This window comes from Hyperoodon ampullatus (genome assembly GCF_949752795.1).
Source record: "Hyperoodon ampullatus genome assembly, chromosome: 9".
In the NCBI taxonomy this organism is placed as follows: Eukaryota; Metazoa; Chordata; class Mammalia; order Artiodactyla; family Ziphiidae; genus Hyperoodon; species Hyperoodon ampullatus.
The window spans coordinates 66066447-66082365 of record NC_136922.1 but is presented as its reverse complement, the minus strand read 5'-3'; the positions used below and the strand labels follow the sequence as shown (position 1 = coordinate 66082365).

The window sequence follows — 15919 nt, the reverse complement described above, 5'->3', positions numbered from 1 at the left end:
GAGATAATTTGTATAGAAAAAAACCCAAAACATAGTATTAATTAATTTAAGCAAGGTCTACTTTTCCAGAAGATTCTGCTCCTCTTATGTCTGGACACTGGGTTTAGTTGAAAGTAACTCACCTGCAAAGAAATATAGAGACAGCTGAATGTAGCCTGCTGCTTTCAACCTAACCCTTACCTCGGCTGACAGAAAGCTCTTTTCTAGCTTATTTTATTTCAGTGTGTCTGACCTTTGTTTCCAGTTGTGAATGCTGAATGAACCGCTTTCGAAATCTGTGCTACCCGAGCTCATCCTTCCTTTCAAAAGGTTGAACCTACTCTTCTACACGTGGTCACCCTGGTGCCTTCCTGCTGTAAATACCCATGGTCACAGTCAGTCTGAAACTCTCACCCTCCTCAGGATGCTTTTCTGATCCATTTTTCAGCTGAGGATGTCCATTGTCTCAAGAAGTAGTCACTCCCTATGATCCTGTCTCTTGGAGATAAAGATAAAAGCCCAAGGACAGTACTGACTTGCTTGAGGTCAGACAGCTATAGGTGACTGTGCTGGAACTTAAGCTCAGGTCTCGACTCCCTGATCAAGCCTCTCTACACTACATTATGCCTTTGAACCAGATGGTTTCAGAGGAGAGGTAGCCTGATGAGGTCATGTCTCTGGAGTCCAGCAGATGTGGATTAAGCCCCAGCTCCACCACTTGCTGGTGGTGGGACAGTGAGGAAGTGGATTAAACATTTTCTTTCCTCAGCTCTAAAATGAGAATTATCATCCCTAACATACAAAGTTGTAAAGATGAAAGGAGATAATATGTTAAAGTACCATAAATGCAAAGTTGTGCAGCAAGTGTAAATATCCGCCTCCACCGTTTTTCAAAAATGCCTTGGAGTGGTCAACCTGCCCTTCCCTTCAGTTGATTGAAATTCTGCAAAGACAAGTAGGGAGCCAGGGTCTTACACATGCAGGTAGCCCATGAGCCTGAATAGCTGATTCATTTCCTAGAACTTAAAAAAAAATCACAACTGTGCAAACAGAGAAAGACATTTTTTTTTTTTTTTTTTTTTTTTTTTTCAACTACACAATGTTTTTATTTTTATTCAACTATAAGCAAATAGCAGAATTAACACAACATTCAGCGAATCCAGACTGGCTTTTCTTACACTGAAGAGTGATCAATTTAACAGGCTCAGACTTTCGGATTTCTGATGACCTCTCACTCAGCCCTGCAGCTCATCTAGATGGCCAAGCTTTAACAGCAACTCTCTCCCTATTGCTTTTTTCAGTATTGCTCTTTAAAGGAGCCAGAGCAGGACACTGACACCCAATAACCAGCCTGAGATGTATCACATGGGGGGCTAGCAGACGTGCCGGCCCCTGGTTGTCTTTGTGAGAGACAGGGCCGTGAAAACACATGCCAGAAGATGCCATCACAGACTATCCTGGGCTTGGGCTCACAAAGGCAGAGGCAATCAACATTTTCTTTTTTTCAACCTCCCTTAAAGATTCTCTGATGCTCTGTTCTAATACTGCAGACCTGGTCTTTTTACCAGAATTTTTTTCTTCTTTAACGTCTGGGTTGTTATTCTTATATTAACATTTTGATGACCCCATCCTAGTACCAAAATATCCCCCACCAAAACAGAGTTCAAATGTGATCAAAACGTAAACCCCCTACAATTACAGAGGACAGGCAGAAGGAAGTCACCCTAAACCTAAATCTGACCGCTCAGGGCTCAGGCAGGGGGAAGGGGAGAAATCTACATGCATCACTAAACTGAAACACTGCTTGGGGACTCTGGGACCGTGTCCATCTCCTGGCTTTCCTCTACTTCCCAGACAGCTGCTCGTAGAGCTTGGGCACATAGTCATCCCATTCGGCCTGGTAACACGTGCCGGCCACCGGAGCCCCGAGCTCGTACTTCTTGCGGAAATTCGCCACCTTGAATTTGCCACGGTGGTCTCCAGATCGGTTGCTGAGAATGGGCTCATCACACTTCAGTGGCTTGTCCTGCTCGTAAACCAGCCAGATGTAGCGGTGAAGGCCTGTGCCCTTGGGAGGCCCAGAGCCCACATAATCGGAGAGGACCGTGCCACTGCTGATGTCGTTGCCCTTCATGTTGACCACCAGGAAATGGTGCCATTCCCTGTATTTGGGGTCCTTCCTGCTGGGAGCATCCGGGTCTGTCAAGACCAAGGTATACAGTTTACCTGGATCAAGGCCATCCCATGCAATGCTGGTGGGCCGGTTCTTAACCTGGGTGGGTGTCAGCACTTTGCCCAGCTCGTCAACCTCCGCCCCGCCGTATTTGACCTGCAGCGGGTGCTGCGGCCTCTCGTCCACTTCCTGCAGGCTCAAAGGCCCGGACCATTTGCTGAGGTCCACCGGCATCGCGAAGCCGAGAGGGTCGGACAGCAGGGAAAACTGCGGGAAGACTCACGCAGGGTAGCAGCCCAGCCTCCCAGCACTCTGCAAGCTATATATCAGAAAGACATTTTTAAAAGCCATAAAGAAGTTTTAGAAGTTATTGTTTACCTCACTTATTCAAGGTGAGTAATAGAATCCACATCCTTTCATTGCATAGAAAAGGAAATAGTCCAGGTGAGGTCTTACTCAATGCTCAGTGCTAATTAGCATCAGACTGGGACTAGAACTCAAATTTCTTGATCTCCAGGCTACAACCTTTTAGGCACCACATATGCTGGGGTGTATGGTTAGGGAAAAGTATTTGTATTTTAAGAGAATTATTTTACTTATGAGATAACCAAATGTGAGGTTTTTGACAACCATAATGAGCTTTTGTCTAATGGAATTTTATTATTAAACTCTCAGAGTAGGATTGTACATCTTTGCAAAAGCTTCCATCATCCCTTTATTCATTCATTTCCTGTGAGTCTTCGTGAATGTACTGCTTTACTTATTCAATATAGCACTTTTTTTTCTACAGACTTTGCAAGCAACAAGCATATTTCACAGCTGATAGAAGCTAAGACTCCTATCAACTCTGCCAGTTTAGTTGCTATGGTGATAAATGGTTTAAGAAAGTCTCATTTATTTGAAAATATATTTAGAAATAATTGAGCCCCTTGAGAGCAAAATGTCCAAAATTCTCTCTATCATAGTACTTGATACTTTTCCTTCAGGGGACCAACAGCTTTTGAAGGAAAATTTTCTTAATTGTGGTGGGTCAGTTGCTTGTATATGAGTTTCCATGTCTCCTTGATTACATCTTGGGCTAGTAAGACTTGTCCTAGGCTCAGCAAATACCCTCCTTGATTACACACCACCAGGGATTAAAAGAAGTGTTGCATGGGGGATGTTTTTCCCTGTAGTGATTATGGATTAGAGTTTGATGTTAATTTGACAAAATGTGATTAGAACAGAAATGAATGCTGGAAGCCTGACAAAGCAGACACTGGCGAGAAATGCAGGATATGAACTTGTTACTTGGGCAAACGAGCCGGAGCCCAGGCAATCTGCGTGAACGTAACCCTCTCAACGTCCTCCCATTCCACACATTATCCTCACTCTTTCAAGTTTCTTGAATTAGTACCTGCTATAAGCTCCCATTAACTCTTATGTAAAAAGGAGTATTAGGCCCACTTGACATGATGGATAATTTATTGGGAACATTCTATGTTCCAGGACTCCACTTACGTGCATTATCACTTCTAATCTTACAATAAACCTATGTGTGGAAAATACCACTTTTATGCTTATTTTACAGATGAAGAACCTAAGATTCACACCAGTTTTGGGCTGGGATCCAAGTGTATGCCCTCTGGGTGCCAAGGCCTTGCACTGCCATAACAGGGCCTTGGGGGTTTGAGCCAATTCTTCCCAAGCAGACCCTTGAACTCACTGTCTTAGGAACTAGCATGCCCATCGCTGTAATGAACAGAGGTCGTAGAAACCTGGGAGCCTTGAGGCTTTTAGTGCTATACCACACAGGACAATTTGCCACTTAGCTTAGCATGTGGCTCTCCCATCTGACCTAGCAATTATACAAATCCTACTGTCTTTAGCTCCCTTTTTTCATATGTTGGGAATAGTAAAGGGTGACTCTCCTCATCAGGCATCAGCAGTGGCAGCATAGTGTGGTGGGTGAAATCATGTGCTCTGGAGTCAGACTGCAAAGGATCAAATCCCAGTTCTACCACTGACTTGTGTAAATCTTTTTTCTACTTCCATCTCCCCATTGATAAAATGGGGATGATAATACTGCCTACTTGTGAGGATGCTCCTGAGGATTAAAAAATATGCATAAAACTACTAGAATGTAAATCCACAAAGCCAGACCCTTTGATATATTCTCTCCCATATCTCCAGATCCAACACACTATTGTCGCTCAATAAATATTTATTGAATGAATACACTACTTAGTTGGTCAGGGAAATATATTTTAAGATGGATGCTCCATCAGCTGGAGTCCTTGAGTTAAGCCATACTGCCTACCTGTTTGGCCATATAACATGAAGAAGAAATACAAATTTTGTTCTTATAAAGCCAGTGAGAATTGAAGGTTGTTTGTCACTGCAGTACAGGCAAGCCTATTTGGACAAATAGCATCTGGGGATGCTGCCCACTTCAGCCCTGGGCCATTTCAATGGGCTTCACTACCTTACTCAGTACAGGAGTAAGCTACACATCCTTTCTTTTTCCCCTCACAGAGACTGATCCTAAATCTTGGCCAGAGTTCTTCCTCCTCTCATGTCTAGCCTGACTTTTCCCCAAAGAATCCTTTGGGGATCTAATAACTGGTTGCATGGAAGCCTTATGTTTCCAGGGAAAGTTTTCATTGATCCACTCTTGATGGTCTCTGCATTTACATATGGTTAAGAATAACAACTTCATTTTTCTTTTTCTGAACATAATTTAGGTCATGGAAAGACAAAAACTGAAAGGTTCACTGGGAATTATAATCCCAATGTTCTTTGAACATTTCCAATTTGTCTTGAAACATCGCCAAACCTGTTATTATTTGGCTTGAAAGAAGTGATAACTCTACATGATAACCGAAAGAAATTCAGGTACCTAATTGCCAGTACTAAAAGTTGCCCATGTTTTCAAGAAGATGCCAATTAGCTTTCCTGGCCAGAACTCTGTAGAAGAATTTTTCAGACATGGATCAGTTTATGGTAACATCTGGTCTTCTATTTAGTTGAACACGGAGCATTCTGTAAACATTTCCCTATGGCTTTTTTGTTGCTTGCTTCCTCTGGATCACATCTCCTAAACATTTCCCATGCAAACCATGTTCCTTCGGTCTCTAACAAAGTACAGACATACCTCAGAGACATTGCAAGTTCAGTTCCAGACCACTGCAGTAAAGCGAATGACACAGTCAAGTGAGTCACACAAATTTTTTAATTTGTCAGTGCATATAAAAGTTATTTTTACATTACACTGTAGTCTGTTAAGAGTCTGTGCAAAAAAAAAAAAAAGATTTATCAAAGAGTCTGTGCAATAGTTTTATGTCTAAAAAAACAATGTACGTATCTTAATTTTTAAATATTTATTGCTAAAAAATGCTACCCGCTCTCTGGGCCTTCAGTGAGCAGTTATTTTTTTGCTGGTGGAGGGTCTTGCCTTGATGCTGATGGCTTCTGACTGATCAGAGTGGTGGCCGCTGAAGGCTGGGGTGGGCGTGGCAATTTCTTAAAATAAGACAACACGGAAGTCTGCCACATCGATTGACTCTTCCTTTCACCACCCATTTCTCTGTAGCACGCAATGCTGTGTGAGAATATTTTACCCACAAATGGACTTCTTTCAAAATTGAAGGTAATCCTCTCAAACCCTGCCACTGCTTTAGTAAATAGGATTATGTAATATTCTAGGTCCTTTGTTATCATTTTAACAATTTTCACAGCATCTTCACTAGGAGTTCATTCCATCTCAAGAAACCACTTTCTTTGCTCATCCATAAGAAGTAACTCCTCATCTGTTAGTTTTATCATGAGATTGCAGCAATTCAGTTACATCTTCAGGCTCCACTTCTAATTCTAGTCGTCTTGCTATTTACTTCCTGAACTGAAGTTTTAAACCCCTCAAAGTCATCCATGAGGGTTGGAATCCACTTCTTCCAAAATCCTGTTAATTTTGAGATTTTGACCTCTTCCCATGAATCACGAATGTTCTTAATAACATCTAAAGTGGTGAATCCTTTCCAAAAGGTTTTCAATTGACTTTGTTGAGATCCATCAGAGAAATCACTAGCAATGACAGCTATAGCCTTACGAAATGTATTTTTTGAATGATAAGACTTGGAAGTTGAAATTACTCCTTGATAAAATTACTCACTCCATGTGGTTCTAATGGACAAGGTGGTTCTGGTCCATGGACAGTGAATTGTTGGAAATAGCACCAGACTTGAAAGTAAACTGGTTTCAAATTCTGGTTTTATCACATAGGAGCTAAGTATCTTTGGGAAAGTTATTCACATATTCTGAATAGCTTCTCATGAGATAACACTGTTCATTTCATTAAGTTATGAGAATAAAAATTTTTAAATAAAGCATATGTGATGGCAAATAGCATGATCAAGCACATTGTAGTTGCACAATAATATAAATCTGAATCTTTACTCATTCATTCAACAATTTTATTGAATGCTACTAATTACTGATATTATTATCATCAGTAGTAGTAATAGTACTAGGAGGAGGAGGAGTAATTACTCTGTACTAAATGTAGTAATAGTAGTAATAGTACTACTAGTAGTAATTACTCTGTACTAAATGTTGTTCTAAATGCTATAAGTATATTATCTTTCTTAATCCTCATTCTACTCCAATAAGTTTACATATGATTATTCTAATTTTCTAGATGTAGAAACTAAGGCATGGAGATGTTAGAAATCTTGCTGAATTTCCATGGATAGTAAGTACTGAAGCTAAGATTTAGCTCTAAAGTGTGACACCCTACTGACTCAGCACTGAGTGTACTGTGCAGCGATGCGTACCAGCCTAGAAGATGAGAAAGAATAAAAAAATAAGTAATAGCAAAGAATAGAAAGCTAAGAAGGAAGTGAAAAGGAAATTAGAATAGAGAATAACGAGGTGGGAATGTTACTGATTTGGAGATATAGGTGGACTCATCTCCAAAGTAGTGATATTTACACTGCAACCTGAAGAATGAGAGGAGGGGCCACCTGGCAAAGTGTTGGAAGGAGCATATCAGGCTAAGGGTATTACAGTGTACACTGAGGCCCTCAGGCTGGACAAAACTCGGTATGTCTGGGGATCAGTGTGGCTTCACCTTAGTGCCAAGGGGTAGAATGGCACAAACTGACATTGGAAAGGTGGGCAGAGGCCAGGATATGTAGAGGCCTTGCAGGCCGAAAAAGGGAACACTAATTTTATTTGAAACACAATGAGGAGTTGAATGGTTTTTAAGCCATTTATATTTTTAAAAGATTACCTTCAGTGCTGTTTGAAGAATGAATTGGGTTAAAATGGGGCAAAAGAAGAAGCAGAGAAGACAATTATGATATTACAGCTGTGGTCAGAGGAAAGGTGATGGTGATTTACTCTAAGCGAGACAAAATTAAAAGTCTAATTTTTAAAAATAAATTTATTTATTTTATTTTATTTTTGGCTGCGTTGGGTCTGCATTGCTGCACACAGGCTTTCTCTAGTTGCGACGAACAGGGGCTACTCTTCGTTGCTTCTAATTGCGGTGGCTTCTCTTGTTGCGGAGCATTGGCTCTAGGCGTGCGGACTTCAGTAGTTGTGGCTCACAGGCTCAGTAGTTGTGGCTCACGGGCTCTAAAGCACAGGCTCAGAATTGTGGCACACAGGGTTAGTTGCCCCGCGGTATGTGGGATCTTCCCAGACCAGGGATCATACACCTGTCCCCTACATTGGCAGGTGGATTCTTAACCACTGTGCTACCAGGGAAGTCCCTAAAAGTCTAATTCTAAACATATTAAATATATGATGATTATATTACATGAAAGAAGGGATATCAAGTGGACAAGTGGATATCTAAGAATAAAGCTCCAAAAGAGAATAAATATAGAAGTCAAGAACTTCTTTACTTCTGGTATTTAAGCCGGAACTTCTTAATATACTTCCAGTCTTTAAAGGAGCAGGGAAATAAATGCAACCTCCTAGAGTTTGGGTTAAGAGGGAGACTGAAAAAGATGAAAAGGTACGCTAGAACTGATACCTGAAGAAACTTGAGTTTCTCTAACATTTGAAGCTTAGGCAAAGTTAAAGGATGCAGTAAAAAAAAGACAGTAGAATCAGTCATAGAGATCTGAGGAAAATAGGCAATATGCCCAGGAAATCAGGAGAGAAAGTATTGAAGCCATAAGGAGTTGTCATTGGTGTGGAATCTTGCTGGGAGGTGAAGGATGATGGGGACAGGGAAATGTGCTTTTAATTTAGAGAGTCCCGTTGACCTTTAAAATAGCAATTTTAATATAGTCATGAGCAAAATTCAGAATAGAGCTGTTGTAAGGATGAATGGAAGGAGGTAGAAAGATGAGGTTTTAAGAATTTTGACTGTAGTGGGGATCAGAGAAATGGGGCAATAGCTGAAGGGTATTGTGGAACCGCAAGATTGTTTCTGTTTTCTTTTCTTTCTTCCTTCTTTCTTTCCTTCCTTCCTTCCTTCTTTCTTTCTTCCTTCCTTCCTTTCTTTCTTTCCTTCCTTCCTTCCTTCCTTCCTTCCTTCCTTTTTTCTTTTGGTTTTGTTTGTTTGTTTTTGTTTCTAAGATGGTAAATACTGAAGCCTATTTGGATTCTCTAGAGCATGGTCCAGTAGGGAGATTGGTGATATAAGGAAAAAGAGGGGGGGAAGTAAAGGAACAAGGGATGTAACAGGGCAGGCGCTCCAGACCTCAAGTGTAAGAGGAGAAAGAGCTCTTCCTCACTAGAAACTATGAAGGCGAAAATATGGAGGGATAGGTTGGATCTCTAGACCTGCTCATTTTACAGTGAAGAAATTCTCTTTTAAAGAGTTCGAGCGTTTTCAGTAAAAGAAGAGGTAAATTTTGCAAACTGAAAATAAATAGCGAAAGGAAAGCTGGGAGACTTGACGATAAAGAGATGTAAAATCAAACGTCATTGATGAGTGAGCGAGAGGCAGATCACCAAGTACTGAGTAGGACACCTCGGGCAGAATGTCCATCTGGAGCTGGTAATCATCAACATGGAGAGACGCCAGCCCTCCCAGGTATGTGATTTTTCTCCAGTAATACTGGCCTCTTGGGTACATACCTAACAGTGGCAGTTTTTAATGTTCATCCAGATTTTTAGATTTGTGAGGACAAGTTATGATGGGGGAGAGTGAGCAGGGAGCTCTGAGTAGTGTAATCTAAACTAGCTATGGAGGAAAATGAAGACAGAAAAAAAATGTATGGCTGAAGAATGATGTTAAGAAAGGATAAGAGGAATTGCCTTCGTACTTTGTAAATCGGTCCTGTTTATAAGTTAAAGCATTTCGGCACATAGCCTTCATACATGCATGGATGTTTGCCTAACACTTACATGTACTCACTGTGTTCCAGTACAGAGCTAGCTGCTTTACAAATATTAACTTGCTCAAGGTTCGTAACCTTCATAATAACTTCATAAAGTAGAAACTACTACTATACAATTTTACTAATGAGAAAACTGGGCATAGAGTAGCTAGGTGACTGTCTCAAGTCCCCACCTTAAGGAAATGGCGCAGGATTTGAATTCATGGAGTTTTGAGGCCGAGTTCACGCTCTTATTTATGTGTGTAAAACTATTCTCATGAGTTATTCTACTAGTACATCATGTATATACACGATAAGGTGTATGCAAAATGATGGGTTAAACATAACTTGAGGTTCTAATATTTTCTTCCCACAGTCTAATAACTTTTTTATGCAGCTCCTGAGCTCCATGCACTTTGGAGCCTAATGTTAAGGTGGTGGTGAACACTGTAAACTGTGCAATTTAAACAACCGAGCCACGAAACTACAAGGTTGTGGTTAAAGGGTTAGTTTAGGCATTTGTGACTTCAGGGGTGGCTTAGTTTATATTGATGACAAGTCCAAGAAGTGCCCTTGAAATTGTGAGGCTAAAATGAAGCGATGGAAAGTTCTTTGTGATAAGGAGGTAAAGGAATTAAGAAGATAAGGGATGAACTGGGTCATCTGCACAGACCCTGATGTCTCTGAGAATGAAAGCAGGCGTTGAGATGGAAGATGAGACTGCACTCCATCTTTCAACATCTTTGTAGAAGGAGGAAGGATAATTAGGAAATCAACTTATGACAGTGATGAGGACGAGAGGCAGTAGAAGACTTCTCCATAATGGATGCATACCCAATTGTGGAAATACAAATGATGGTTCATCCTGCAGGGAATTTTAGGATGTTAGATGGTGGAAGGTTGCAATGCTGACTATAAAGGAAAGGTGAACTTAGTGAGAAGAAACTTGGGAATACTCAAGGTTGTAATAAAACGATGCATGGGCAGGAGGAGACCCCACACTTGTGGGCAGCATCAAGGAAGGATTCACAGACAAGCCAATGCTTGACTTGATTTTTGTGTGTGTGTGTGTGGTACGTGGGCCTCTCGCTGTTGTGGCCTCTCCCATTGTGGAGCACAGGCTCCGGACGCGCAGGCCCAGCGGCCATGGCTCACGCGCCCAGCCGCTCTGCGGCATGCGGGATCCTCCCGGACCGGGGCACGAACCCGTGTCCCCTGCAGCAGCAGGCGGACTCTCAACCACTGAGCCACCAGGGAAGCCCTTGACTTGATTTTGACTTTTGGAAGAAAGAGAATATGTCAGCCAGATGGACCATGGGGAAAGAAAGCATTAAAAATGGAAGACACAGGGGCTTCCCTGGTAGCTCAGTGGTCAGGAGTCCGCCTGCCAATGCAGGGGACACGGGTTTGAGCCCTGGTCTGGGAAGATCCCACATGCCGCAGAGCAACTAAGCCCATGTGCCACAACTACTGAATCCTGCGTGCCTAGAGCCCATGCTCCACAACAAGAGAAGCCACCGCAACGAGAAGCCTGCGAACTGCAATGAAGAGTAGCCCCTGCTCGCTGCAACTAGAGAAAGCCCGCGCACAGCAACGAAGACCCAATACAGCCAAAAATAAATAAATAAAAAAACAAATAAATAAATAAAATCTTAAAAAAAAATGGAAGACACAGCATATCACAGAATATGATGCTGATTCAGTATTGCTTGAGTGTAAATTATTAGGGAGCCGGGGGGTGGGGTGGGGAGTGATGAGACTGAGGAAGTAAGGAGAGGCCAGATCAAGGAGAGAATTGCCTGCCATTTTAAGAAAGCTGAGATTTGTCCTGGATTTGATGGGGACCCATAGAAATATTCCGAGCTTCTGTGGATCACAGTCAGATCTGAACCTGGAGGCACTGTTGAGGTCTGATTGAATGGAGTTAGACTGGAGGAAAGGAGATCAGTTATGAAGCTCTGAAATAGTCCAACAGAGACATGATAAAGCCCCAAAGTAGGGAAAGAGAAGTGTAGATTAAAAGAATAAAGTGAGAAATTATAGGAGTATTCAGGAGGAAAAAAGTGACAGGACACTGAGGAGTTATGGGGTCATAAAGAGGGAGGAACCCATGACTCACAGGTTCCAGAATGCCTGGGTGATCTGGGCACTGTTCACAAACACAGGAAAGGCAGGAGGAGGAGCAAAGTGAGAGAGTGGTGGCTTCTGCTTGGCTGGTATTGAGTTTGAAGTGTCTGGAGGTTACCTAAGAGGGTTGGGAGTCCAGAGGATAAGAACCTATCTTTTCCTTGGGCTCTCCCAGAAGAGCAAGGAAGTTTCTAGCCCTTTTAGGAACCTGTAGCTAATATCTTTTTTTTTTTTTTTTTTTTTTTTTTTTATTAGTTTCTGCTTTATAACAAAGTGAATCAGTCATACATATACATCTGTTCCCACATCCCTTCCCTCATGCATCTCCCTCCGTCCCACCCTCCCCATCCCACCCCTCCAGGCGGTCACAAAGCACCGAGCTGATCTCCCTGTGCTCTGTGGCTGCTTCCCACTATCTATCTACCTTACGTTTGGTAGTGTATATATGTCCATGCCTCTCTTTCCCTTTGTCACAGCTTACCCTTCCCCTTCCCCATATCCTCAAGTCCATTCTCAAGTAGGTCTGTGTCTTTATTCCTGTTTTACCCCTAGGTTCTTCATGACATTTTTTTTTTTTTAAATTCCATATATATGTGTTAGCATACGGTATTTGTCTTTCTCTTTCTGACTTACTTCACTCTGTATGACAGACTCTAGGTCTATCCACCTCATTACAAATAGCTCAGTTTCGTTTCTTTTTATGGCTGAGTAATATTCCATTGTATATATGTGCCACATCTTCTTTATCCATTCATCCGATGATGGACACTTAGGTTGTTTCCAGCTCCGGGCTATTGTGAATAGAGCTGCAATGAACATTTTGGTACATGTCTCTTTTTGAATTATCGTTTTCTCAGGGTATATGCCTAGTAGTGGGATTGCTGGGTCATATGGTAGTTCTATTTTTAGTTTTTTAAGGAACCTCCATACTGTTCTCCATAGTGGCTGTACCAATTCACATTCCCACCAGCAGTGCAAGAGTGTTCCCTTTTCTCCACACCCTCTCCAGCATTTATTGTTTCTAGATTTCTTGATGATGGCCATTCTGACTGGTGTGAGATGATATCTCATTGTAGTTTTGATTTGCATTTCTCTAATGATTAATGATGTTGAGCATTCTTTCATGTGTTTGTTGGCAGTCTGTATATCTTCTTTGGAGAAATGCCTATTTAAGTCTTCTGCCCATTTTTGGATTGGGTTGTTTGTTTTTTTGCTATTGAGCTGCATGAGCTGTTTATAAATTTTGGAGATTAATCCTTTGTCAGTTGCTTCATTTGCAAATATTTTCTCCCATTCTGAGGGTTGTCTTTTGGTCTTGTTTATGGTTTCCTTTGCTGTGCAAAAGCTTTGAAGTTTCATTAGGTCCCATTTGTTTATCTTTGTTTTTAGTTCCATTTCTCTAGGAGGTGGGTCCAAAAGGATCTTGCTGTGATTTATGTCACAGAGTGTTCTACCTATGTTTTCCTCTAAGAGTTTGATAGTTTCTGGCCTTACATTTAGGTCTTTAATCCATTTTGAGCTTATTTTTGTGTATGGTGTTAGGGAATGATCTAATCTCATACTTTTACATGTCCCTGTCCAGTTTTCCCAGCACCACTTATTGAAGAGGCTGTCCTTTCTCCACTGTACATTCCTGCCTCCTTTATCAAAGATAAGTTGGCCATATGTGCGTGGGTTTATCTCTGGGCTTTCTATCCTGATCCACTGATCTATCTTTCTGTTTTTATGCCAGTACCACACTGTCTTAATTACTGTAGCTTTGTAGTATAGTCTGAAGTCAGGCAGCCTGATTCCTCCAGCTCCGTTTTTCGTTCTCAAGATTGCTTTGGCTATTCGGGGTCTTTTGTTTTTCCAAACAAATTTTGAAATTTTTTGTTCTACTTCTGTGAAAAATGCCAGTGGTAGTTTGATAGGGATTGCATTGAATCTGTAGATTGCTTTGGGTAGTAGAGTCATTTTCACAATATTGATTCTTCCAATCCAGGAGCATGGTATATCTCTCCATCTATTTATATCATCTTTAATTTCTTTCATCAGTGTCTTATAATTTTCTGCATACAGGTCTTTTGTCTCCTTAGGTAGGTTTATTCCTAGATATTTTATTCTTTTTGTTGCAATGGTAAATGGGAGTGTTTTCTTGATTTCATTTTCAGATTTTTCATCATTAGTGTACAGGAATGCCAGAGATTTCTGTGCATTAATTTTGTATCCTGCTACTTTACCAAATTCATTGATTAGCTCTAGTAGTTTTTCGGTAGCATCTTTAGGATTCTCTATGTATAGTATCATGTCATCTGCAAACAGTGACAGCTTTACTTCTTCTTTTCCAATTTGGATTCCTTTTATTTCCTTTTCTTCTCTGATTGCTGTGGCTAAAACTTCCAAAACTATGTTGAATAAGAGTGGTGAGAGTGGGCAGCCTTGTCTTGTTCCTGATCTTAGTGGAAATGGTTTCAGTTTTTCACCATTGAGGACAATGTTGGCTGTGGGTTTGTCATATATGGCCTTTATTATGTTGAGGAAAGTTCCCTCTATGCCTACTTTCTGCAGGGTTTTTATCATAAATGGGTGTTGAATTTTGTCGAAAGCTTTCTCTGCATCTATTGAGATGATCATATGGTTTTTCTCCCTCAACTTGTTAATATGGTGTATCACATTGATTGATTTGCGTATATTGAAGAATCCTTGCATTCCTGGAATAAACCCCACTTGATCATGGTGTATGATCCTTTTAATGTGCTGTTGGATTCTGTTTGCTAGTATTTTGTTGAGGATTTTTGCATCTATGTTCATCAGTGATATTGGCCTGTAGTTTTCTTTCTTTGTGACATCCTTGCCTGGTTTTGGTATCAAGGTGATGGTGGCCTCGTAGAATGAGTTTGGGAGTGTTCCTTCCTCTGATATTGTTTGGAAGAGTTTGAGAAGGATGGGTGTTAGCTCTTCTCTAAATGTTTGATAGAATTCGCCTGTGAAGCCATCTGGTCCTGGGCTTTTGTTTGATGGAAGATTTTTAATCACAGTTTCAATTTCAGTGCTTGTGATTGGTCTATTCATATTTTCTATTTCTTCCTGAGTCAGTCTTGGTAGGTTGTGCATTTCTAAGAATTTGTCCATTTCTTCCAGGTTGTCCATTTTATTGGCATAGAGTTGCTTATAGTAATCTCTCATGATCTTTTGTATTTCTGCAGTGTCAGTTGTTACTTCTCCTTTTTCATTTCTAATTCTACTGATTTGAGTCTTCTCCCTTCTTTTCTTGATGAGTCTGGCTAATGGTTTGTCAATTTTGTTTATCTTCTCAAAGAACCAGCTTTTAGTTTGGTTGATCTTTGCTATCGTTTCCTTCATTTCTTTTTCATTTATTTCTGATCTGATCTTTATGATTTCTTTCCTTCTGCTAACTTTGGGGGTTTTTTGTTCTTCTTTCTCTAATTGCTTTAGGTGCAGGGTCAGGTTGTTTACTCGAAATGTTTCCTGTTTCTTAAGGTGGGATTGTATTGCTATAAACTTCCCCCTTAGAACTGCTTTTGCTGCGTCCCATAGGTTTTGGGTCGTCGTGTCTCCATTGTCATTTGTTTCTAAGTATTTCTTAATTTCCTCTTTGATTTCTTCAGCGATCACTTCATTATTGAGTAGTGTATTGTTTAGCCTCCATGTGTTTGTATTTTTTACAGATCTTTTCCTGTAATTGATGTCTAGTCTCATAGCATTGTGGTCGGAAAAGATACTTGATACAATTTCAATTTTCTTAAATTTACCAAGGCTTGATTTGTGACCCAAGATATGATCTATCCTGGAGAATGTTCCATGAGCACTTGAGAAGAATGTGTATTCTGTTGTTTTTGGGTGGAATGTCCTATAAATATCAATTAAGTCCATCTTGTTTAATGTATCATTTAAAGCTTGTGTTTCCTTATTTATTTTCATTTTGGATGATCTGTCCATTGGTGAAAGTGGGGTGTTAAAGTCCCCTACTATGATTGTGTTACTGTCGATTTCCCCTTTTATGGCTGTTAGTATTTGCCTTATGTATTGAGGTGCTCCTATGTTGGGTGCATAAATATTTACAATTGTTATATCTTCTTCTTGGATCGATCCCTTTATCGTTATGTAGTGTCCTTCTTTGTCTCTTCTAATAGTCTTTATTTTAAAGTCTATTTTGTCTGATATAAGAATTGCTACTCCAGCTTTCTTTTGATTTCCATTTGCATGGAATATCTTTTTCCATCCCCTTACTTTCAATCTGTATGTGTCTCTAGGTCTGAAGTGGGTCTCTTGTAGACAGCATATATATGGGTCTTGTTTTTGTATCCATTCAGCCACTCTGTGT

The 15919-nt window shown here is 40.7% G+C and overlaps 1 protein-coding gene across 1 annotated transcript; it reads right to left on the bottom strand.

Moving 5' to 3' along the window:
• Positions 1–1053: 1053 nt before the first annotated feature.
• LOC307057787 (phosphatidylethanolamine-binding protein 1) lies at positions 1054–2451 on the bottom strand. The gene has a single exon (XM_079711055.1). The coding sequence runs from the start codon at positions 2384–2386 to the stop codon at positions 1823–1825; it is 564 nt and encodes a 187-aa protein (XP_079567181.1). The 5' UTR covers positions 2387–2451; the 3' UTR covers positions 1054–1822.
• Positions 2452–15919: the final 13468 nt, after the last annotated feature.